We start from the raw sequence: 25,608 nt of genomic DNA on the forward strand, positions 1-25,608 counted from the left end.
TGCCCCCGCCAGATAAAAATGAGTTACCTGCAGAAATGTTTTCCTTCCCCACAGCCCCCCCCTCTGCTGCCCACCAGGTCCCCGCCGTCCATCCCTTCCCAGCATCTCCATCTGCCCTAAGCAGCACCACTAACAGTGATACAAAAGGAAGAAGTGGCTTTATTCTTGTTTTGTGAAGGAAAGGGGAATTTTGTTATCCAAAATAGGCTTTGAGGAAGTTTTGACATGGCAGAGCAACATGAAAGTCCTGTGGGATGGAGAACAGCCTTCCCAGTATACCAGCACAGGACACTTCTGTGAGACGATGTTGCAGGAAATCAGGAGATATTTTTGTCAACCGCTCTTAAGAAAAAAAATTATATACTATTTGAAGGTTATTAGTAGATAAAGAGAAGCATGTATTTTTTTGCCTCTACGAATGCGATGCTGGCATGCCAAGAACCACACAACCCAAACATCATGGAAATTTTCATTAACTTTTAGCACATATTTGATTTTTAGAGATGTGGAACAACTCTGACCCAGTACAAGGAAGTTACGCCTTTCTTCAGCTGACATAGAAACAACTGTTCTGGGTCATGCAAAATATCTGTCCAGGTCAGGATCCTGTTCCCAGTGTGGTTATTAATGGATGCTTAGACACAGCGCAAGCGCTCCTTCCCGGCCCCCGTGCAGTCGCAACGCTTGAATGCATGCTCTGCAGCCGTCGCTCTGTGTGTCCATGCTGCTGGGTTGCAGCATGATACTTCAAATAAGGAAAAACTTTGTTTTGTTTTGTTACCGGTGGTTGCATAGCCTGCTAAGAGAGGTTGTCCTCTGCAGTTGGTGGAGCTCAGGCTGAGTGTGCGAGGGACCACAGCCATCTGGTGGTCAGAAGCCAGCAGGCAGCGTTCGTTCTTTTTAAAATAGCAACGTTAGAAAACACTTTTAAAAAGGGAAAGGCATTTAAAGGAATTCTTTATAGCAGTGTCATTTTATTTTTTCGCAATCATAAAGCAGTTTTTGCCGATGCAAAACACCTGGCTTCTACTTAAAATGATCCCTTGCAGACCTGGCACGTTTTTTTTTCCAAGTTCCTCCTCAAAAGAAACCTTGCAAAATTATTCAAGCTATTACTGGTATAATCTATAACAAGCATGACAGTACTAATTTGGGCATGGAAAGATTCCATGCCCTCGTCCCCATTTTTCATATTTTCAGTTGCTTGGAAAAAAAGATACGTCATCCCTGTAGGATGAATCTCTGCGCTGGGTGGCCCGCAGCGAAGAGCACCGTGACCGTGGCTGGCTGCATGGTGGGCAGGGGACAGGCTCGCCACGAACAGCACTTTGAATTTTCACCTGTTGGTCGTTGCTTCAAACTGACCCCACTTGACAGCCACCAAAAACCCTTCCCACCTGTTCGCCCCGTGATGAAAATAGTGATGAGCCAATTCCCCTCGGGGACGGTTCCCTCTTGGCTTTGCCAGCTCCTGTGCCGGCTGTCTGGGGAGGAGGAAAACAAGGTGAGGGTGGAGAAGGGGTCCTTACCCCGAGGTGGGCTCAGGGCATCCCAGGGGCAGCAAGGAGAAGCCTCGGCTCCCTGTGCTCGGGGTATACATTTGGGGACGGCTTCATTTCTCTTTCAGGGGAAGCCGCAGGCGATGCACTTAGGGAGCTGGCGGCACCGAGAGCTTTAAGCGCGCGCTGAGGCACAAACTGGCGTTCGAAACATCACCGGTGTGAACAGACTGGTGTCCTTCACGAATGCTGACCGGACACCAGAAGCCCTCCCCTCCCAGCAGAGCCAGGCAGCCCAAGTCCAGGCACCGACAAGAGAGTTTGGGCATTGGACCCCTTGCTCCGGAGGCCCTTCTGGTCCCACAATTCCCAAACCCACCAGTCTGGGCTCCGCTGTGCCTCTGCTCTTGCTTCCTATCCTTTAAGTGCTCCAGGAGGGGAAGCTCAGCATTTGTCCCTTTCGCCTTTCCTCCTTGTTCTGTTTTTCTGTTGAGACTCGCAGGAGGGAAGCTGCGGGGGCTGTCAGACCCTCGTGTCTCAGCTCAGAGTCCTGTCTCGCAGGAGGGACCTGCCCTTGCAGGTCAGCAGCGCCGGGGGGACGCTGCGCTGGCCTGTACCTCATGGTCCCTTGATTTCGAATGCCCTCCTGCGGGCCACATTCCCAGCACAGAGCCTTTGGTGCAAGCTCTGCGTGCTTTGGCTGGGGTGGGGGGGGAAGGTGGTCTCCGGGGAGCTGAGTTCGGCTCTGGGCTTGCTGCAGGGATGACAGCAGAGACCAGAGCCAGCGCTGCGTGGGCAAATCCAGCCTCTCCACCCAGGTTTCACTTCTAGCATCTGCTGGGAAAAGGATGCTTTGGAAATTTAAAAAAAAAAAAAAAAAGGTGGCTATTTCAGGAAGCTGCGAGTGTGGTAAAAATGGACTTGTGATAGCATCTGCAGCTGCACCACTCCCCAGCGTTTACCCGTGTTTGCCGCATGAAACCCTCATGCATTTGGTAAGGCAGAAACCCGCGGCTCTTGGGTTGCGCTCGTCAGAGAGAAAGTGCTTCGCACTTCGTTCGATCTAAGCCCTTCTTAGGTGAGGAGCGTGGGGTCCTGTGGCAGGGTGAAGCCCTGCTGCAGAACTGGCTGCGGGAGGGGGAGTAGCTCAGAGATGAAGCCGTGACCGTTTCGCTTCAGGCAACCTCCAGCAGGGCCACTAGTGGACTCAACAGCAAGATGGGGCAGGATGGGCGGCTTTCAGGCTCATTAGGCTGGGCTTTCCCCTCCCCACCGCCTCCAGAAGATAGCGTGCGCACCCTGGTTTGAGGACTGCTGCTCAAAGAGGGTTATATTAAATATATAACAGCACCTGGTTCAGAAAGGAGGGGGGCCTCCCCCAGTTCCTCCCAGAAGCATTGGGAATGCAATGGAATTGGAAGTGGCGATTCATTTTTCCAAGGGACAACCCCTCCGAGGATAGTATGTGCTGTCCGTCTTGGAAAGCTGAAGGAGACACAAAGCCTCCTCCCGTCCCACAACTGCTTACAGAGGAGGAAACCCAGCACCCTGCTTTTTCCAGCCCCGCTGCCACCAGCTGCAGACCAGCTTTGCTCACAGCTCTTACCCTCAAGTCTCTGCCTGAGCTTCGTACAGCTGAGACTGCAGCGCAGGCAAGGGGAGAGGGAGGTGCTGAGGTTTGCACAGCTTCAGCTAATTCAACTCCTTCCTACAAGTCTAGGGCTCAGATGACACTTTCAACCTGTTCAATCTGCTTTTAAGAATATTTCCCCCAGTTCCCACTCAGCTGGACACCAGGGGATGGCATGGGAACAACTGAGGACGCCCTGTGGATACCAGAGAGACCTTTCATAGCAACTGTATTTCTTGCGTGTCTTAAAGTGATTTGTGGGCTGCGAGGTGGATATTCAGATCTGGTCACAAGGCAGAGAGGGAAGGGAGAGGCGGCAGCTCGCCCTTTTGCTATTTTGAGATGGGCTGTAGTCACCTCCCCGGGACACTGTGCTAAAAAGCAGCGAGCACCTGCCTTGGCTCGCAGCACCCTCAGCCCCCGCGCTGTGCCTCGTCTCAGCACCACAGTGCCCTTGCCTTTTCGCGGAGAGCAAATGCGGCTGCACGGCTGCACCCCTCTTCTCCCCCCCCAGGGTCCTCCCCTCCCCACGCCGGCGCTGAGAACGCACGCCTGTCTTCAAGGGAGGCTCAAGACTTTGCTCCTTTAATGTGCAATAAAAAAAAGGCAACTCTCCCACACTCAACAGGAAATCCCACCAGCAGGAGCCCCAGGCTTGGCACCCTCCTCCCTGGCTGCCTTTTACAATTGGGCAGCGTGTGCGGTTTGCTCGGAAGGGTTTTTCTCCCCACGTGCACAGGAGCTGCTGGCTGCTGCAGGGCTGCTTTTGCTGGCATGAGATGACTGATGTCTCGCTTCACCTCTGTGCTCACCAGCTGAACAAGCTACCCAAGCAACAGCACGTTCTTGCGAGTATAACAGTGTCAATGCAAGGGCCTCCTGCTTTAGGGAACACAGCTCTTCGGCCCCAGCACACACAGCTACCCTGAGGGAGCTTGTAGCGTTCGCCTGATCAGAGGCTCAGAAAGACTCCCCACACTGCGGCACGATGTGGTGGAAGGCATCAGTGGAAGTGAAAGAGGGAGGTGGGATCGCATCGGGGAAAGAGGGGAGAAAAGTATAATAACGGGACAATTAAATTAACTGCAAAGTTTGCTGAAGGCACGTCCTACCCCATAGCAGACAGCCCGTTCAGCCTGGGGTACCGCTCGCAGCTCAAGCCCTGCGGGCAGCCGAGGCCGTCGGTAACTGGCTGTCATGCAACGGAAACATTCGGGTAGGATTCTAGATAAACTGATAGGGAGGGGGAGGAAAGGAAGAGGAAGAGAAAGGGTTGTGAGTGGGAAGGTGTTGCATACCACAAGCACTTGTGCAAGAGAGACTAGAGCAACAGGGCCCCTCTACCATTAGTGTTCCTCCTCTGCCACCTGTAATGCTTCGCATCCCCATGCTTTCCAGTCTAGCAGTGGCAGGCAGAGGGCTGGAAATCCATTCTAGGGATGGAGCGAGGAAAGAGGCAGGCTGGAATGATTTCAGCAGCAGAGTGCAGCCTCTCCTGTTTCTTGGGCAAGATCTCTAACTACCTCACTGGAGAGGAGGATGGGGAGCTTCTTCCGCTTTGCCCACACTGTACCAAAAAACCCCACCGCACTGAACTCCCGCATTCTCTAGCAGCTTTGAAAACCCCCTTCACAAGTCTATTGTGTGACATCCCTAAACACAACAAAGATTATCTGAAATCTGAAAGCAGCTTAAAAATAAAAACAACTCAAAGGGAAAACAGGAAGAGAGTGGAGGAAGGGGACAGAGTCCTTCCCCTGCTGGCCCCTGGTCGGAGGCAAGCAAAACAGCACACAACAACCTCCTGCTCCACAGCACACCAGTCCATAGCATTCACAAGGCAAACATAGCATCATCTTCCTTTGCTTGCTTCCGATGATGGCTGGCAGCAGGAGGGGAGACGGACGTCCCTGCTGAGGAGCTGGACAAAGTGGGTAGCCGGTCTGCAACTTTTGCTCGCTCTTCCAGAAACTTGTCAAACTCTGGAGAAAGAGAAGAGCAGAACATTAGCAAGGAGGGAGGTTCGTGGAAGAGCCAAGGTGCTGCCAGGAACGGCTGGAGAAAGGGATTGGCTGGCAAGTCTTACCTTCGCTGGTGACACCTTTTGCATCCTCTGACTCTCCCTAGGGAAGGAGGAGGAGGGCACAGTTAGAAGCAAGGTAGACAAAGGCACCCCCACAGATGTAATTCTTTGTCTGCATGGAGGGAGACAGGATAGTGCTCCCCCCACTTCCACAGTACAGACATGTCAGAGTGGCCCTGAGCCTCAGTTCATTAGCTATGCTTCCCAGAAGGCTAATTATACTGGTGTGGTATCCCAAACCCTGTGTCCTTGGCTTTTCCTCCCCTGCTCCCTCCGAGCAGCCTGTGCCACACACTCAGCAGTGCCAGCGCTGTTGTACACTGCCTGAAATCCAGCCCTGCAGGCAACTCTGGCAGGACTGCTGGCTCCAGGAAAGCAGCCCCTCACTTACCACATCAGTGGAGAGCCATTTTTCTATGTCTTCCATGAAATTGGCTTGGGGAACCGGCACCTGGGACAGAAGGAAAGAAAAGGATGAGGCCAAGAAAAGAGAGGATGTTCCAGGAAACCCACTCTGCAAAAGGAAAGCCCAACCCAAAAGCTAACTCTCTCACCCCACCATTCAGTCAGCTCAGGCCCTTCCAAATCCAGCCAGTGCCACCGCAAAGCTCTCCCAGCTACCATTGCCACCGCGCACCTGCTTCCTCTGCCCCATCCGCACCCAGACACATACAGTTTCTAGAATACGTGCCATTAAAAGCATCTGGGGTTTGGTGGTTGGCTTTGGGGTATTAGGACTGGACCAGGCTTTCCGTTTTGGTGAGGACTCATTAGGTGGAAATTGGCTGCTTGTGGTAGGCAGCCAGAGAACAAGAGATGTGCTTTTCTTCACACCTCCTCCCTTCTACAAACCAGTGGCAGTCTGATGTCAAAGTCTGCGATGCTGAAGATACCGGACATGCCAGGTTTGGCACCACATTAAGAAGGAAAGAAGTGATTACTTGGTAGGATCATGGAGCACAGCAGGATTTGACATCTCACCAAGCTATAGAAACAGACCCATCAAAGAGAAAGTCCTCCACAATTAAAGTAAATTTTGCTTCCAGTAGGGACGAGGCTAGCTCAGAAGACTTCATGTCCCTGGCCAATTTAAGCAGCAAAGAGACACATTCCTAATGGACAGAGATAACCTTGAGGGCAACCAAGCCTGATTCAAAACCCCAGATCCTCTTCTCCACTTATGAGCTCCTGAACAAAGCTGAGCAAGGAGCAGCCCTTGCTAGACCCTCCACAAGCAGAAGCGCGAAGGCGTATTTGTGGGAACTTATTTATTAGTCTCCTAATATGTATAGCTCCCTTGCTCTCAGGAAAATAGCAAGACCAAGGAAAAGAACAACGCCTTCTTACCAAGGACAGGCAGATTTCCCCAAACCAGGGAGCAAGTTCAGATAGTTACCACAGCTGGCAGATGGATGAATGGGGATGGAAGAGGATGTGTGAGATTAGGCGAGTTTCAAAGCAAAGTGGCTCTGTCTACCCAAAGAGGAACTCTTTGGGGTAGAAGTGCATTCAAGCCAACTGGACAGCATGTTGGGAAACTTCCTAGAGCAGACATCAGTCTGGGCAGCAGTTATTTCAGGAAGACAGGCTAACAAGCTTCAGACCTGGGAGTGTGTCAAAGCCTCAGTGTGCCTGAGGGGATGGAATTGCAGGAATTCCTGCTGCCAAAAGACCAAATTCAACAGCCTGAAGGCTCAAACACTTTAGCTAGAGGAGGAGGCCTTGAACAGAGTAAAAGCTGGAATGTGTTTTCCTCCAAATGGGGCAGCTTATGCTGAGCAGGAGAGGCTGCAGGGGGAATGAATGGCGGCAGCCTTCCTCATGATGCCACCAGCTAGTGCCTCTGCCCCAGACACCCACCCCAAAACAGGCCATCCTGTAGCACAAAGAGTGGCACATGCTCTCCTGGCCTCAGAGCTCCTAGGATTTCTTCCTACAGACATGTTTACTTGAGGAAGTACTGACACTCTGCCTGCTTCCTTCCCAACCCTGGTCTTCACTACTGGCCCAGACCAGGGTTGCTCCATTTCAATTTGCAGTCTCTGCTGATGTCTGCTGTGCATCCTCACGTGCTGTGCCAGCACCACCTCTAGTTCAGCAGCCCCAGCCTCCTTCCTCCCTGCTGGCGCTCCACGATCTCACCATTCCTTGCCGCATCATCCACTTAGTCAGTTGGGCTCCATCACTGGAGGCACCAGACTCCCCCTGGTCGAGAGAGAGTCAGCACTGAAAGCTGCTATCGCAGAGGGTGAGGGAGAGGGGAGGCAATGGGTTTAGGGTGGGGGAAAGAACACACTAGTACTGGTGGCCTACTTCTCTGATTGCAGAGAGAAGGCAACTGGACTCGGAAACCTGCTGAAGAGGAATAAAACATACATTTCCAGGTGGAAATTTCCTGCAGATATAAGGAGGCCATCCTGTTACTGACTGAGTCAACCCCAGACCTTCCATAGTTCCCCACTGCTGCGGTTTAAAGAATGAGGTATATAGCCCAGGTAGGAAATGCAGGTTGGTGGAGACTGGGAGCTATCATCAGTCATGTTAAACACTTGATCTTTTCCAAACAGACAGCACATTTATTGCGTTGGTGAGCAGGGAGGATACTTTCATTGCTGGTGATGCACTAAAAGCTCTGTGGCCACTTACCGTTCCTGTGTTCTGCTGCCGGGCATCCAGGGCACCAGCAAGTCCTTTGGAGGCTTGGGCATCTTCGTACTTTACCCTGAAAGCATGAAGTTAAATAACACACAGGCTGATGAGATGCCTGAGAGTGAAAAGCAGGAACTCCTAAACATATATTCAGTGCTTCTGACTGCAACACTTTTCATCTCTCATCATTCTGCTCCCAAGAGCTTCTAGAAAAGGTATGCAGCACCCCTATTAAAGATGTAGCTCACCAAAAACCAGACTAATCTCCTCACTGCAACATCACTGTGGGACACCACAGGACAGGCCTGGCACATGACAAGAGGATGACAAGGCATCATATGAAAACAACCATCCAACAGGCTAAAACACAGACTTACAGAGCTAGGTGAATTCATCTTCTTCACATTCATCTTCTCTGGGCTTGACTACAGAAGAGAGATAACTAACACAGACTGACCAGAAAACTACAGCTACTTTAGAAAGGATTCGAGTAACAAGCCCCTACATATTCACCTACCTTCACAGACACAAACACAGCTCAAAAACATCTCTTTAACCGATACCACTCAAGAACTGATGGTGGCAGAGACTCACTGGTCTATGCTACATAGGAGGTGAGACTGGATGATCAGAAGAGCCTAGTGTTGTTTCAAGGTCTCCAAATGCACCATTACAGCAACCTCTTTCCACACACAGACACACGTCTCACCCATAATCTCCCTCATCCCATTTCTGTGTCCCCTTTAGGCTGCTACCACACATGCTAATGCCACACGTCACCATTTGATCCATGCAGAGTGGGGAAAACAGTCCATCCTTGCTGGGAGAATGAAGCCTCTCCCAGAAACTCTCTGCAAGCCTCTTCTCCAGCTGCTCCCAGGCCCCTTGCCGCAGATCCAGCAGACCATCAAGTGGAGCTGTTTTTGTTGGGGGCCAGGGGCTTGGGCCACCGGCGCTCAAACTTCTCAAAGAAGTGCTCATCAGTGAAGGGGCCGCTGTGGACAATGGCATCAAGGATGAAGTACAATGCTGCTATCATGCCACTGATGAGGAAGAATGGCAGAAAAGGCTTGAGGTGTTTCAAGCACTGCTTCGCTGAGACAGACATGAAGCATGGGAGGGTCAGGAACAAACCCCAGCAGCCCTGCCTGTGTCTCCTGCCAGCACGTCCCGTCCAGGAGCAGCAGGGCAATGGGTCTGTTCAGGCGGAGGGAGACACTGAGAGCAGAGGCTGGTGAGTGAAATGTGAAGCCTGAGACAGTGAGAGTAGAGGCTACCTGGCAGGAGTGCAAGTGCGGGCAGATGGAGGGCAGTGAGGAATAAATAGAAGATGTCTCGTTACTTGGGCGGAGATCACAAGCCGCAGTCTGTTAAAGATTGCGCCACAGTGGAGAGGATACGATTCCACCCCTGCCCAGATCTCCCCCAGCCTCCAGCACTGAGCACATTCCAGTGGCTCGGGTGTCAGCACCACTGTTTTTGTCTGGACTGCCTCTGTCCTCAGGCAGTACACCCCACAGTAAAAGTGGTGGGGAAACCCACGGGCAAAACACATGAAGTTGCGTGTAGGCCACGGGTTTTCGCACCACTTTTACCAGAAGCAGTCTGAGGCAGAGGAATGAAAGCAGACAACCTTAAGAGACCTTAACTTGCTACTGCCCAGCTGCAGAACAAGGCCCTCCAGTGGATGGAGGTCAGGAGCACAGCTCTTTGAGGGCTGGAGGCAGCCATGTGCCTCTGAGCTCTACTGCTTGGTGACCGGTGGAGAACAGTGGATGACTCTGACAGGCAAAACAGTGTGAGATCAGCCACAGTCTCTACAGCCAAAGGGATCTGGTCAGCACAGCTCTTGTCGGCTCCTCCCAGAACATGGATTCAGGAATCCACTCTTTGCAGTAGAAAATAGGCCTCTTCAGTTCAGCCAGTACTATGGAGACCCAACTCTTAGTGTTACACCAGGATGTCTCAAGCACACTATGGAGGAAGAAACATCAGTCCTGCTTACCAACAGGGAAGCTGAGGCACAGAGCAATGCCCTGCCTTGCAAGCCACAACTGACTGCATACTTCCTGCACTCCAGTTCAATGCTCTGTCCATTATGCTGCGTCGATATTCAGCAATTCCCAAATTTAACATCACCCCAGTCAGGGCACATGAGTTCAGAGGCAGACAAGAAAACTCAGCCAGTCTCACTCCACACCTTCATCTCCAGACACTGCATTTCCCCAGCACATGTGGCACCACAGTCCCCACATGCAAGAGACCGCTTCCTTCTGCCCATGCCCAGGAGAACACTGTGAAGGGGAGACAACGGCAGCAGGAAGAAGGACTGGGAACACAGAGGTCATCCCACAAACACTGTGTGTCAGAAGAGCGCATTTCTATTGCATCCTACTGTCTCCCAGGCACTGCTGCTGGTTGGGGTCACGGCCCCAGTTGCCCTGAGCCCTCCCCCTTTGCAAGAAGACAGGACAGGACAGAGTGGGCTGCTACACTCACTCTCTGCGCTGCTCAGCCAGCGAGCTGCCACGGGTCAGGGCAAACATGTCAAACTCTTCTTCCAGCTTGCCAGAGGTGTCGAGGGTGTGCAGCCCCGCACTTACGCTGCTCGAGCCCAGGTCTGTGGGAGAGAAAGCAGGGTGAGCAGAGCAGCACAGGGCAGTAAACGGAAGGCTGTGGGCTTGGAGGGTGCTAAGTGGAAAGCTAAGCATCAGAACAAGCTAAACTGCTCTAGGCCCACTCCTCTGTGCTACCCCTCAGCTGCAGCACAGTCTATGCATGTGTGCAGTGTTGTGGGTGAAGTAACAGAAGCAGTTTCTTCGCCTGCTCAGCAGATATTTTTAGCTCAGTCTCAGGCAGCAGCAGTAGCATCAATTTACTGCACTGATGCTGAAGGCTACATGTTCCTGACCATTTAAGACAACTCAGAAGGAACTGCTCCATAACCTGTGGAAGAAGATAACCTGTGCTTCTGTACAAGCACCTCTGAGACAGATGAGCGGACTTTCATGACTCAGGCATCATCTGAAAAAACCCTGACTTGAAAAAATATCTCAACTGGCTTGTCTGTACAGTCTTGCCAATTTTCTGTAGCTGCATCCAAGCTGTACTGAACGTGCTCACAGCTAGCGAGAGCTTCAGGCAATGCTATGTAGGCTGTTGGTATGTCTTGAAGAACCCTCAGGACCTCTCAGGCTTTCTGAGTAAACAACCTGTCAAATCCTGGGTCCTCAGCCCAAGATGCTCATGGCTGCCTTTGCAGCACAGCTCAGCTGCTTTTCTTCTCCCAGACCTCAGTGGTCAGCCTGACACCACACAGCAAGAGAGGCAACTGCACTGCTGCTTAGGCATTGCAGAGGGAGCAAATTTCTGCCTTATCCTGCTGGAAGGCCCAGTCCTTAGCCACAGCCTAATGCTGAGGTCCTTCTTAAGTCATGTCCACCTCCTGCACAACATGAGGTGTGGATGCTGAGACATGTGCTTGTGTGCCTTGGGGCATATACAAGTTTCTTCATGAGTTTATTAGTTGACAATACACCCTATTTCTCTAGGTTACTTTATGAATGTCACTAAATAATTTTGGGAGGTGATTCAAGGGCAGAGAAAGGATTCCCAGAGCAGCACAGGAGGACTGAGGGGAAAACCACATGGCAATATACTCATTCCAGCCAGCTGAGAGGAGAGATTGTTGGTGACTTCAGGCTGTCTCACTGCAGAAGGAGGACTGGGTCCCAGGTCAATCAAGCTGTTCTCTGCCTCATTTGGTGCCTTTTGAGAAAAAGAAAGGAAGATGGTGGAGAGTTTCTGAATCCCAGATACCCTGACCCTTCAGTCCTAGCTCATTAACACTGGAGAGGGAAGCCCTTCTGTAACCATTGAAAGATACCAGTTGTGAAGCCTCTCCTTGTGAGAAGGGGGACAGTGACCAGAGACTTCGCTGGGAATAATGTCCCAGGGCAGAATTTGCCTTGGTAGCCAGCCTTCCAGCTCTGCTGGATGTTAGTAAGTAGGGTAGGTGCTGGTTCAGAGGACAGGGCAGTGCTCAGAGGACAAAGGGAGGCTTATATAATGGAATTGGTCCTCTCAACATTCAATACTGGAAAACCATAACTGCTGCTGGTCTGCTCTTGCTCTTTGGGTGAGAGGAAGGCTCCCACTGGCAGCAGGGGAGAGGCTAGCAGTGGGAAGTGGAGTGTCCTGCACACCAGTATGGCCTGGTGCAGCTGGGCTGGGGAAGCAAAGCCTACAGCTTGTAAGTGGGGCAGACTGAACCTCTCTCCAATTCAGCAGGACACTGCAGGATGGAAACCGAGCTGCACAGAGGGGCAGTTACTCCAAGTTACCTTAACAGGCTGTCCTGTGCGAAGACGCTCGAACCTGCAAGAAAGATGACAGGATGCGTTTCAGTAGCATGTGCTTATTCACCCACAGCCCAAGAGACTTCTTATAAGGTTTGGCACAGTCTGCCCTTTCCTACGTACTAGGAAAGGGGGACCATGGCTCAGGGCCCAATTCCCCCTCAAGACCGAAGACACCACAACAAGGCCCACAGAGCTGATGTCTCCTGAGAGGTGGTGTGAGGAAGCTTCTTGGGATCCTCCAGAGCTACTTCTAACCAAAATGATTCAAACCCAGCTCTCCATACAGACACAGGGACTAAATTCTCCAGACTTCATCCTAGCGTAAGAGATGGGTTTGATGAAATGGAAGAAAAAAAAAAGGCGTGCTGACCCCACCTGTGCAAGTCCTTTCTGCCCCCATCTGCCTCAGAGCTAGAAAACCAGCTCTTTCCATGCAGTTCCCTCCTCCTTTTTCTGGATTATGCTGAGGGACATCTTTATATTCCATCAATAATTTACACAGCAGTTTTGAAGGGACAGGAATAAATCAGCAAAAACTGAGAACAGACTTTGTTCTCAAAGATGGATGATACATCTTGAACACTATACTCATGGGCAGATCAAAAGGGTGGGACAGAAGGCCTTCAAAGGGCAGTAAACTCTTGTGGAAGAGCAGGGCAGAGAAAGGAGGAGGGAGGTACCTTTCATGGCGCAGAAACACATTGTTGAGGTTGTCATTGATGAGGAGCAGCTCCTCAGTGAGTTGCTCATGGAGGACTCGGGGAATCAGCTCCAGCACACGCTGCTGCATGGCTCTGCATGTCCGATTCAGCTCCTGCTCACAGCAAGGGGAAGTCACCATGAAGATCAGGCTAAGGCTGAGCACTCACAGATTTGGAAGTCTGACTGGGACAGACAGACCCCAGAGGCTACTGGGGCCTATCATTGCTGATAGGGTTGGTGGGCAACAGATATTGGTGTGAGAGGTAAACTGAGTGAACTTTACAGACAATAATTGTATGCCTCTTGCGTAACACATCACCCAGAAAGGCCCTCGGGGACTGCAAGTCCCCATGTGAGATGATTCCAGCCTCAATAGTGCAACTTCCCTTGGCCATTGAAACTCCACCTTCCCTGTGTCTCCCTTATCCCATCACTCCCTGATAAGGCCCACACTAAACCGTCCAGTGCAATTGTTCCCCACGCCTGGTATGCGTCGTGCCTCAGTCCATCAAGTCATTGCTAAATTGAGCTGCGTGTGCCAGCCCTCCACCCCGCCAGTGTTCCTTACTTGCAGCAGCTCCAGGTCAGAAGGCTCGGCCTGGGACGGCACCAGCTCCGTCAACATCTCCGACATGACCTTCATGTTCCCATTCACCACTTCCAGCTCACTGCGCAGCTTCCCGATCTGCGAAAGGGAGGGGACGTGACAGCTCTGCCTGGGAAGACTGGGAAGACCGCTGAGGTAGCTCTGGATGGCGGTGCACTGCATGTGTATGTGTTCACAGAGCCGAAGGGAACGGCCACTGAGGAGCTCATTTGTCACCGCTCAGTTCAGCTCTCGGGAGCTCCCAGCAGAAGGAAGCTCCATTACTTACCATCAAGTTCATTTGCAGGTAACAGGTGCCAGGTCCTCACCTGAGATCTTTGGCCACTAGCCTAGCCTTGATTTTTAATAGCCTGCACAGGCTGCTGTTATGATTCACATCTCTCCCCAGCTAGCAGCTCCTGTGTGGCAGCCACTCAAATCGTTTCATTTCCAAAGCAGTGTAAGAGGGGGAAAAAAATGAATTTCCATTCAAAAGGTGAGCCTGAGCTAAGTGTGCAGTTGAAGCTTTATCCCTCTGGTTTTATAAGCTGCTAAAGAGCCTCCTGAGAGCAGTTTCTAGCCTCTGTTCTGCAAGGGGATGCAACGTACCAACAGCTGGAGGATTGGTGCTGAACGTGGTGTCATATGAAGTCAGGGTGAGGAAGGAGAAAAGAGGATGGGGAAAAAAGTGAGAACGCCCTGGCCTTTGGAAACCACATAGCCAGACAGGGTTGATTCATACAAAGTCAGCAGCGAGACAAGATAAACAAAGATGATAAGGAGGCATCTACTGAGCAAGCTTTTGCTCTACTGCGCTACAAAGACCTCACTCAAAACCTCTGTGTCTCAGTTCCCCAGTTCCCTATAGCCAGGAGATCTTCCCTCTATCTGCAAGCAGCCCTGCCTTCGGAAAACATAACCACTCTGTGTTTGTGGTATCCCAGCTCAACACTGTGACCACAATGGAGCTGTGAGGAGCTCTTGAGGGACTATGCTTTGGAGGAACAGCTCCTTGAGGACAGAGGCTGGGGAAGGACCAGGACAGCAGTCCCAGAACAGTGTTTGTGCAACAGCCCCCAAACGCAGGGAGAATCAGCAGCACCACGGGGCTCGTGTCCAACTCACCTGCTCTGGTGTGGGTGTGATGGGCGCATCGCTGGATGTGCCTCTCCCGGTGGGCAGGGTGACAGGGTGGAGGATGGACTCTATCTGCTGAGGGCAGTTGACCGCAGGTGAGTTCTGTCCGGATTGGGAGTCAGAGCTATACACAGTCTACACACAGAGGCAGGAAAAGTGACAGAGAGAAGGAGATGTTAGACACTCAGAGCTGACAGGGCAGTGCAATTAGGAGAGAAATGTTGATGACAACTCCCCATCTGCTTTCAATAGCTCTTCCAGCAAAGAGGCTGTCCTGGAGCTTCTCACTTCCCAAAAGCCCTCTACATGCAAGCTAGAGTTCCTGAAGTCCCGTCATAGCTCCAGAATGACAGCTGCCCCACACCCTTCTCTTCAGCAATGATCCCGTACCCTCTGTGGTGTGTGGATGGGTGACAGCATGTCCAGATCAGTCATGGGGAACTCCAGACCCTTCCGTCTCAGGTCTTCATAGACAGCGACGACACCTGTCAAGTCCGGTGAGCTGCGGAAGGCGTCCGCCCAGGACTGGGGAGAAGGAGACAGTACAGCCCATCATCATTTACAGTAGTCTTCTGTACAAATGCCTAAAGACAAACACCCTCTGAACTGGCGCAGACGCTCACGCTTCTTAGCTCACCTGGATGAGGGTCAGCACCTTGTCATGCACTATGGCAGGCGGATTGTTCTTCGGCAGGATTGTTCTCACCAGGACACCTTCTACAAAGTCCTGGCTGGACACAAGGACATGGAAGCGATGGCCGCAATTTTTGACACATGTCTCCAGGACCTTCAAAGGCAATGAAGCATTAGCTATAGCCTTCTCTGCCATGTGTGTTCGCCTTGTTGGCTTTAGGTACCCGCGTCTTTTCAGCCAGGGACTCAGCTTTACAGCAGGATATCACAGAGCTGAGAAAGAGCCCTGACCACTCACCGTCAAAGCCAGCATAACTTCATGGAAGTTCTTATTCCCTACAATTCTCTTCTTAATGGCTCGGAAGGCATCTTTGGGCCTGCAGCAGAAATCAGATGAAGAAAGATCATCAGAAGGTTCAGACCCACCTACAGAGAGGCAAAGCAAAACGGCCACTGGCTCTGGATGCCTCATACTCAGCAAGTGACCTTCCCCACCATGTTTTCAGGGCAGCTTGAAGCAATGACTGGTAAAGCAGCTTCTGCCTGTGGTTCTGCAAGAGGAGTGGGGTCCTGCTAATGAGTGCTGTTAATGAAATTGGAGGCCCCTGTGCTGATGTCTGCAACAACTCAAGGTGTACAGGACACAACAGAAAGCAGAGTAAAAGCAATGCTAGAAATGCACTACTTGGGGGTAGAGCAAAATCCCATGGCAGAGAGACTGAAGAGGAGATCACAAAAAAGCTTGGCATGGGTTAGAAACAGGAAGGAGAGAGCAAGCTGCAGCAATCCTTGTGTTGCTCAGAGAGAAGCTGTTTAACAACATTTCCCTGGAGGAAAATAGGCTAAAAAGCAGCAGGGGAGATGCAGTGGCAAAATCTTGCCTATTTTGCAGGTGGGCAAGAGAGCAGCAGCATAGCATGGTCTCCTTAACCATTCCCAGAGTGGAGAAGTACTGCGGTCTCAGCCCACCATGGTGTTGTGAGAGGGCACAAATGAACCAACATGCTCTGGCAGAGCACATGAAGAGCAGCTGGGCTGGAAGAGCAGCAGTGCTGGAGAAGAGTGGGGTGGAGAACTGAGGCAATGAGGAGGGCAGGAGTGTATTGGCCCGTGGGGCAGCGTGGCTGCAATGGATGGGCATTAGCAGGGCAATGGGAGAGCCCGCCATGCCAGGAGGGTACAGCTGTGTTATCTGGCACCCAGAACTGAAACACCAAGTGGCCACAGCTCAGGACTGAGCACTGTGGGCAGAGACAGATGTATTTGCACCGTGGGGATAGCATGGAAAAGAAGTGGTGACAGATCTGTGAGTAGAGATGTTTGACTTTGTTTTCATACAACTGTGAAGCTGCAAACTGGGCTTGCTAATCCTCTGTCAGCATCACTGTGGGGTAGGACAGCAGGAGTGAAACCTACAATTTTTATTCCATGTAGCACCTTCTTTTTTACATGCTGCTCTTGACATCTCCACTGTGAGAAGGAGCAGTCCCCCTTGAATTTACTGGCAAATCCCCAGGTCCAGAGTTAACAAGTCTGGCAGATTTCTGAATGTCTCCCCGCAGGGAGAGGGAGACAAGGGCTCCCCCACCACATGTCTGAGTGACCGTACATGAAAATACCTGAGAAGTGAACCCTCAGCAGGACTTGCACAGTCAGAGGACTGATTAGCAGCCTGAAATTCTCCTCTCTCAGCCACTAGCCTGCAGATTTTTACATTCCCAGGGGAGAGAACGAGAGGGGTATGAAGAAGAAATAAACCGAAGTGGAAGAATTGCAAATATGCCTTTGGGAGATGGGAGGCAGCCTGGCTTGAATCGAGGTTCCCTGGGGACCCTGAAGGCCTGTTTGAATGGCTCCCAGCACTCACGAAGGTTACGGGGAAGCATCTAACAGATGCTCTGACAGCTTTGCTGTGTCTCTAGGTCTCCTAGCAGAGTCTCATCTAAGGGACTGTTGGGAAGCCTAGCTTATTACCTCCACCAGTAGTGCAGTGCTACCACTGCAATCTAGGGATGTAGTGTTACAGGGTGTGCTGGGACCTGCTGCTGGATGTGTACCCTTGCCAGCTCCCTTACCCTTCTTCAGTCTCGTTAATGATGTCGCAGATCTCCATGTTGAGAGCCCAGTCCTCACTCCGCAGGGACCCATCAGTAGCTCTCTCTGGAAAACAGAAACCAAGACATGGCAAGGCTAAGAGCAGCTCTGGCACTCTCATGGGCTGCTGCTGTTCAGCTGTCAGGACACCCCAGAGCCCAGCCACCTTCTCCCTGGCTTCCACCACAAAACGCAAGGAGGAGAATCCAGCTGCAAAGTCCAGGCCACCAAGAGCTCCCCACTAGGTGTCACCACTGCAAAGCACATGTCTGGCCCGCGCTGGGACACGAGGTTGCTCGGTTTTGCCCATGCCACCCATGCTACCAACACACAAACACACACTGTGTGATCTCTGGTGTCCTGCACACGAAGGAAGGGGGCTCAGCATGACTTCAGCTCCACAGCTGGAGAAAAGGGGGTTTATTTGTTTTGTTGCTGCAGGGCTAGAAACTGTGAGTTTGGTCAGCTCACACTGACACGGATCTAATGTCAGTGGCACCACTCTTGTTTGCACCAAATTAAGGAGACAGAAGAGTCAACCCCCTTCTTTTTACATGGGCCCTACAAAAACAAACAAGCAAACATAAACAGCTGAAGCAGGGCTCTTTCTTGTTTAACATTTACATCTCTCCCCTGAACTTCTGGCCTCTGGGGAGTGTGGACTGAAGTGCACTGCAGACTGAAGTCGAAGCAATATTGTTTCGGCTTTGATTGTGTCCCCTTTAATTAGGAATTCCTCAGTCAGCCTTGATGTTATTCAAGGCAGAGATTTGGGAAATGAGCAGCGATTACTGAGAGCACCAGTGTCTCCACCCTATAATCAGCCATGTCTTAGTCCTAGCCGCGCCGACCAACTGATGCCTTCAGGGACACCACCAGCGGCTGGGAGAAAGAGAACCGCCAGTGGGGCAGGCAGGACCCAGGCACTTTCCAGACCATAGGGAAACGCAGAGATGCAGCAGATGGCAAGCAGCGGACAAGAACCATCCTTCCCAGCTCTCCCATCCCATAAAATGCCTGACGTAGCACTGTGGCAAGAGAATTAAAACTAGCCAGACCGGTTTAGCACCTACCAAGTGTTCTTCAGAAGAGCTCAGACCCAACAAGGTACTTAGAGAAGTGCCTGCATTTTTAAAACTGCTGTGCCTGCAAAATCTGGAGCTGGCCCTTGCTGCTGTGGGTCCTCTACCCCTTTGGAGAGGCCCTTCCTCTGCAGAGCTGCCTTTTCTGCTTTTGACCCAGCAGCTAATGATCCCTCTGTGGGAATGAAATGCCCATTCACGCAGTAATGGCATAGGGCCATAACCCAGGAAAAAGAAGATTTTTTAACTCCTGCCTGGGTAAGCACATCCATCATGTTTTGGGATGTCCTGTTTTTAAGGGTCAGGCAGAGAGCTATTCACAGCACTGTGCAATGCTGCCTTTTATACACGTGTCCCTCCCACAGATTGCACACCACAGTGTGAAGCTACCTATCTGCATCTTATCGCAACCCAGCCACCACCTTTTCTTTTGACTGCAGAATGTATTGATTACACTGTGATTACGCTAATTACATTGTGGCCACAGCCAGATGGAAGAGGACAAAGAAGGGAAGGAGAGTGGCAGAACGTTCTTGATGCTCTCCCACCTTTCCGAAGGTCTGGCTACTACTGTAATATCCTGAAGGCCCCTTGATTCAGGTGAACTTTTGTCACTTTGAGTATTAATTTTATATAGGAATCCTTGTCTCTTGCAGATCTAAGCTTCCTCAGTGAGGCACAGGAGGCAGCATCGCATTGGGTGATGTAGTGGAAAATATATCCAGGGCAGTGGGCTACAGGGGAGCATGTCTGTTGCACCAGAGCATATACCATTGAATGAGGTTCCCTCCTGCTCTGGGACACCACACAGCCAGCCTCGCTGGCAGGCAGATTGCAACTCAGGTCGGTCTGATGGATTTGGCACACATGGTCACAAAGTCACCCTTCGCTTGCACTGTCCTCCAGCATCCCCTGCTCATGACACACCTTGGTTTGAACCCCAGCCTAGCCAGAAGTTTCTCCATACTGTTTTCTGCCTCTGGCAATGAAGCACACAAAACAATCACACGGGGTTACTACACTGAAAGGAAGTCCACATCCACTCTTCTCACATCTGAAGAAAACCACAACTCAGGAACAGGGCTGAGCCTGCTGGGAAGCTCTGAGCTACAGAAGGAACCAAGAATGAAATGAAAACTGCCTTTAACCATCAAGTCCTTGCTGTTCAAGTCTCCCCAACCCTCCTCATCCTCATTTTCCCCGTACACAAACATGAACTGAGTCTGCAAACACCCTTCCCTTGCTTCCCTATGTTTGGTGGCACTCTGCAACCTGCTCCCCCCCGCCCCTCTTTTCCTCCAAACACACCAATCCTGCCAAGGTCGAGCAGCAGGTTTGCTGTTCAGATAGGAATGCAAACAAACTGTGCGTGCTCCTTCACTTGGCTGGCCACTTATAGGAAAATGAGGCTTCCTCAGAAGCGACATACACCGCCCTGCTGTTACCCCACAACGCTGTGGTCATCCTGCTACCATCACCCCTGTTCACATGCTGGTCAATGAAGGGCTGCAGGAAAGCAGCAAACCTGCCATAAATGCAGCATAGGTTCAAAAAATACAAAGCTGGAAGAGCAGTATTAGGGCATATAGAAAACAGGAACGTGACCATGATGCATTTCCAAGGACAAAGCACTTGAATTTACCCAGAACGCATTAAGGCCTGGCCTAGCTGGCCTTGGGACAGCTGGAGCTAATGCCCCTTTAATCCTCCTTGCTTCCTTCCAAGCACTGAGGGACTGTCCAAGCCTAGTAAGATATGTTGGGACTTTTCTCCGACATCCTGAACTTTACTCTTTTACTAAAGCCTGCAGAAGGGAAGGAAACAAAGTCTATTCATTAGTCACATGAAGGATCAGGGTGGCTGGCCCCATTTCACGAGCCGTAATTAGCACATGAGCTGTCTGCCCCTCACGAAATCTGAGCCTGGGATGGCTGGGGACAGTGACAAGTCCCTAAAAACAGCAAGCAGAGGAGGCAGGGCACGGCCGCCCACCCAGCGCTCTGCCCGGCTGGGCTCATCAGGCAGCATCTACTGCTGCGTGCTAATGAGCTGAGCCTGACCTGCTGCGGATAATTCCTCCAGGCGGAGGTTATCGGCGAATGTACGAATGCTGTCTCCCTCCAAGTGCGAAACCAACTGACTGTTGAATGTACAGGAGGCCCTTCACGGGGCCGCTTCAAAGCCACATTGTTTTGGCAGCCAGTCCGGCTTCCCGGGTGTGACAGCACTGGGGTTTGTCTGATTCCAGCCTGCTGCCTCACAAATTGCTCCGATTGACCCAGAACTGCTGAGGACTGTGGTATGGGTTGAACCAGAGCATTGGCTCTTTTCCTGCCTGGCATTTGATGTGCTCCTGCTGACAGCAACTAGGTTATAAAAGTTATCTGGAATCATCAGATAAGAAAGAACCCTGAGCTTGGCATAACTGACACAATGGAGCTGTACATTGCTTCGTGCTATGAGTAAACTTTACAGCTTTGCTTCTTTTCAAGTTTATTGTCTCTGCCCTCGTGGCAGGGGAAAGCCCACTGTGGGGCTGGCGATCCCACCCAGCCATCCCCGCAGCAGCACACTGGCAGTGCAGTCAATAGCGCAGGGCAGTACAGGAGCTGGGGACAGAAGATACTGAGCAGGCTCCTGTCCCCTTTGCTCCCCGTCACACATCTGAAGCACCCATAACCAGCCAGGTGCCATTCAGAAACCTTTTGCCCGTGAGGTGCTCTGCCATAGCTTGTCAAGAGACTGCGTGCCCGTCCTCCAAGTCAAGCCCTTAACCAGCATTCCCTACAGTGCTCAGTCCTGCTGGCTTTAAATTCCTCAGCAAAGCATCAAGCACCTTCTCACCCATTTCAACACGTGTTTGAGGGCACCAGCATTTTGTTGCGTGAGACAGCATAAGTTCAGCAGAAAGCAACGCAACAGTCCTTTCTCCCAACCTCCCTTCAATTCATAACCCCCCTGGCCCAAATTAGCATCCTGCACAAAGTCTCCTTGCTAAGCCTCATGCTTTCGCTTCCCTTGAAGAAACTTCAGCACCAGCTCAGTCAGGACTCCACCATTTAGCTGTATTGCTCCTCCCAAAGACGGAGGCGAAAAGGCGCTTTCTAGAGAGAAGAGAGATACGGCTCCAATTCAAGGATGGCGATGGACACAGACTTGTGCTGACATAGTGCTGTGGGTATTTGGGTCTCTGAACTCCTCCTGCTCCTTTCCTTTGAATCAGCTCAAACTCTTGGGGATCAAATGACTCTTCAACTGCTGCCTTTGCCCCTTCTCCTCCAGACAGAGCAGGCACAGAAGACAAGGCAACACCTTTTTGAGAAGCACTGCCTTGCAGGGACCCATCTGGCTCTGACAGGAGAGTGTTACTGACAACAGCCGATTACTGCTGCCCACCAGCTCCCAAGGTCCCAGCTCACAGAGGGGTGCAGGGACACCTGCAAGGTAGGACCCAAATAGCTGTGGGGATTTTTCTGGCATATTGTCTTGTATCTGCCCCTCTTCCTCACCCATGAGCCTCTCTTACCTGCTCCTCTTTACAGTCTCAGCTTTTCCTGGTTCTCATGCTTAAACCAACCCCCAACCATAAAAAACCCTCTTAATCTCTGTGCTACACCGTTACTTCTCTCCCTTGCCTGCCCTCACTGAAATAACCCGTCTCTGTCCCTTTCAGTATTGCTATAATTACTAGTTATTGCAGAATTCCAGGCTCAGGAGAGAGCAGTGGTGGTTTCCTCTCCGTTCTCTCACTCAGAGCACCTCCTTGAAATTAGATTTTCCATTTTGAAGATTCTCTTAGCTCCTAGATGGAGGTGCCATGGATTTCCTTTTGAGGGGGGAATCCAAACTATGAGGCTTCAGCACTCTTTGGGAATTTTCCCACTGGTCAGAAGTACTGCGTTTAAAAAAAAAAACAACCCACACAACAAAAACAAATACCCAAAAAACCAACCAAACAAGTCTGTATTCATCTTACTTGGGAAGAGACATCACGGTCCAAAAACAGGACAGAGACAACTTTTGTGACTAAATCTCAGCACTGAGAGTGAGAAGCTATAAAACCTACTCCTCTGCAACTGACTCATTCTGTGACGGATCACTGAGATTATTCCTTGTCAGCAAAATAAATGGGACTTACTAGATTAACATTAATGAAGGAATCTGAGAATGTCGCTGCAGTGTGCCACAGAGGATTTTTTTTTTCCTTAGCCTTCATTTAAAGCTATTTTAGACTTTTTAAGCTGTATCAGGCATACATGACTTTGCCCAAGTATTTTACAAGGATGCAGTATTAGCTTTCTGCAGACAGCCCAAAGCAGCAGCACTAGGCAGGTTTGGTGATCAGGCTCATGGGTTCAACATGCAGCTGCCACGGACCTACCAAACAAGTTTGGGTAAGTCATGTTCGCGTCTCAAATTAAACAGGGAAGATACCATTTATCCATGTCCCCAGGATGTTGATAGGCAATGTTCAAAAGGAGAAAACATTCCTATTTGCAGCCACCAGCCCTTTCAAGTCCTCCACACTGAGTTTCTTTCTCATACGCTGCAATTACTCCACCCCTTTGGACTCCCATAACCCAAATCAACCCCAGTCATTAAGATCTCTCTACTGTCACACCTCTGGTACCAAGGTCTCTAAACTCCTGTTTAACAGCACTCTTGAAATACTTTTTCCCTCTTCTTTTCCGTTGGTTTGTTACTTAAAATTCCCTTCTTTAATCTAAGCAAAGCCCAGAGGGAACCCATTTACAATCTGGTTGCTATACTGATCAGAAGATCCGGAGGGCAAGAAGCGATGTGTGACATCTAAAGATAACTTCAGATTGCCGCTACCCAAACACAGAAACGTATCTGATGCACTCACTGAGGGAATCAAAGAGCATTCATTCTGGAAAGGGCAGGAGACGGCTTCTCCCGGAAAGTGTGATGAAACCTGTGACATTCATCTGGGGAGACGTCAAAGATCATCCAGAGGTTTTTGTTACAGAAAACCTTCCCTGGTGATCCTTCCCCCACCTGTAGTGAGTCTCACCTAATCTCACCCAACACTAGAGAGTGGCACATTGCAGTGCCCCCGACCCACATCATTAGGACAGCGCTTTGGGTAGCCTCTAAAATAAGCGGTGCTTATAAAAGCATTACCTAAACCAGCTGCTTGCTCCCTTCCCACCCCAGCCACAGCAGCCTATCCACCCATGCAAGCACACCCAAACCTACTGAATCAGGGACCAGATGTTCGCAGCCAAGAACAAAGGTCTGCACAAGTGACAAAAAAGCAAGACTGAGCAAGTGCATAAACTTACAAACGGCTGTTGAACGACCTGGAGAGTTTAAATGGGAAACAGCAACCTTCAAGCACAACTTGAAGGCACTTAGACAATACAACATGGGAAGAAAAGAATCTTTATTCTAAGTATTTTAAGAACTGCATCTCTGTTTTGAGACCAGTGTAGCTGGTCTTGTTCTTTCTAATTGTAACATCTCTTTGCTCCACTTCCTCAGACTACGTCCTTCTCCTGTGTTCATCTAGTTGACCTGAGCACAGGGACTAAGAGAGACCGCGAGTCTGCAGGCCTGCAAGGTCACAGAGCGGACGCTACACTCCTGCCGTTGATTTCATTGCCAGAGCTGGTACTCGGCCCTGTGAGAAGGCCCGTGGTGCAGGGGAGGTGCTCTCCACAGAGCCAGGGCATGGCCCTGCCAGGTCCTGCTTGTCCCAGACCTCTGTGCTGGGAAGTTCGGGGCGGGCAGCCACCCCCGGGGTGCCCAGGGTGCTCGTCCTTCAGGTGGGGAGCACTGATCAGACTAGGTGAGCCACGACACCCCGGGGCCAGGCCAGCCCCAAGCCCATGTCCTCCCCCACTGCCTCCAGCTCAGTGATGGCCGCCCCCGGCCGCCCCGTCACCTCAGGGAGAGCTCGGCCCCTTCCCGCCCAGAACGCGATAGGCTGCTGCAGCTGGAACCCAGCCAATCAGCAAGTCCCGCTGTGCCCACCCCCCCCTCTCCGGTAGGACCCCGCCCCTCCCGCGAAGCCCCCAAAAAGGTGCGGGCGGGAATGGCCCCGAGCCAATCACGGACCTCGGCTCAACCGGAGGGCGTGGTTCGAACCACCCGTCCGCGGCCCCTTTAAGTGAGGAAACTTCGCCTCGCCACCTCAAGACCCCCTCGCGCCCGGATTGGCTGGTGGGGTCGCCGACGGAGCCGCCTCGGGCTACGCGCCCCGCTATTGGTCGTCAGCGCCCGTCAGTCAGAGCGGAACTCTCCTCTCATTGGTCAACACCCTCTCCGTCCCGCCGCGGAGGCGGGGGCCACCGCTTCCCGGAGGAAGGGGTCCGGCGAACGAGCGGGCGAGCGCCCCCGGGGGCGCGGGGGAGGGCGAGCGAGCGGGAGGGCGGGCAAGGGCGCGGGGGTGCGCGGCCGCGGGTCTCACCGATACGCTGCCCTACGGGGGAGCTGAAGGGGTTCCCCAGCAGAAAGTCCATCGCCGCCGCCGCCGCCGCCGCCGCGTCGCGATCAGCTGACGCCGCCGCCGCTCACGTGACCCGCGCGCGCGCCAGACCGGGGCGGGTCCCCGCCCGGGCTTCGTTATGACGCCAGCGGCCGCCGCCCGGGAGGGGGCGCGGGGTCCGGCCCGGTCCGGCCCGGCCGCGGCGGGGCTGAGGCGGGGCCGGTGTCACTGCCAGCCCCGTAGGCCTTGGCTGGCAGGAACCGACCGCCACCGAGAGGTTTTCCCCGTTTTCCGCAACCGCCGTGCGCTTCGGGAGAGAAAACCCGCCACCCAGCCTTCGGCCCAAATACACGAAATCCCGGGGCGATAGGTTTTGAGTTTTCCATAGCCCCGTGTCGGAGCGTGCTGGCGCAGGGGGGTACGGACCGGTCGGTAAGGCACCGTGTCCAGCAGCATCCTCCCGGCCCGAGCCCTCGGCCAACGCGCGAACCCCGGAAAGGGGAACGCGTCGATGACCGGCGCAAATCGCCGTCACGCCTCGACATCCCGCGTTAACACGCTCGCCTCGAGCCCCGCGGGCTGTTCTCACCTGAACGACGCCGACCCGAACCGAGGCGAAGCGGCAGGGAGCAGAAACCGAGCGAGTTTAAGGAGTTTAGAATTTGCTGAGAAACACTAGGTAGTAGTAGTAATGACAGCTG

General features: G+C 52.0%; 1 protein-coding gene across 3 annotated transcripts; it reads right to left on the reverse strand.

Annotated features, from left to right (window-relative positions):
• Positions 1–3,686: 3,686 nt before the first annotated feature.
• TOM1 (target of myb1 membrane trafficking protein) lies at positions 3,687–25,033 on the reverse strand. 3 transcript variants are annotated; one of them, XM_030040404.1, is made up of 16 exons: positions 24,890–25,033; positions 17,356–17,440; positions 15,579–15,657; positions 15,285–15,434; positions 15,038–15,172; positions 14,636–14,782; positions 13,493–13,609; positions 12,903–13,036; positions 12,205–12,238; positions 11,521–11,629; positions 10,361–10,481; positions 7,859–7,934; positions 7,355–7,417; positions 5,604–5,663; positions 5,216–5,252; positions 3,687–5,111 (listed from the first exon to the last, which is right to left on the reverse strand). In XM_030040404.1, exons 1-16 carry the CDS (start codon positions 24,939–24,941, stop codon positions 4,963–4,965), a joined length of 1,548 nt encoding a protein of 515 aa, XP_029896264.1. In that variant the 5' UTR covers positions 24,942–25,033; the 3' UTR covers positions 3,687–4,962. The 3 variants fall into 3 exon arrangements, with proteins under 3 accessions (XP_029896264.1, XP_029896265.1, XP_040985407.1); XM_030040405.1 differs by lacking the exon at positions 7,355–7,417; XM_041129473.1 differs by lacking the exons at positions 3,687–5,111; positions 5,216–5,252; positions 5,604–5,663; positions 7,355–7,417; positions 7,859–7,934 and adding an exon at positions 7,941–9,835.
• Positions 25,034–25,608: the final 575 nt, after the last annotated feature.

Source organism: Aquila chrysaetos, chromosome 17 (assembly GCF_900496995.4).
Source record: "Aquila chrysaetos chrysaetos chromosome 17, bAquChr1.4, whole genome shotgun sequence".
Classification (NCBI taxonomy): Eukaryota; Metazoa; Chordata; class Aves; order Accipitriformes; family Accipitridae; genus Aquila; species Aquila chrysaetos.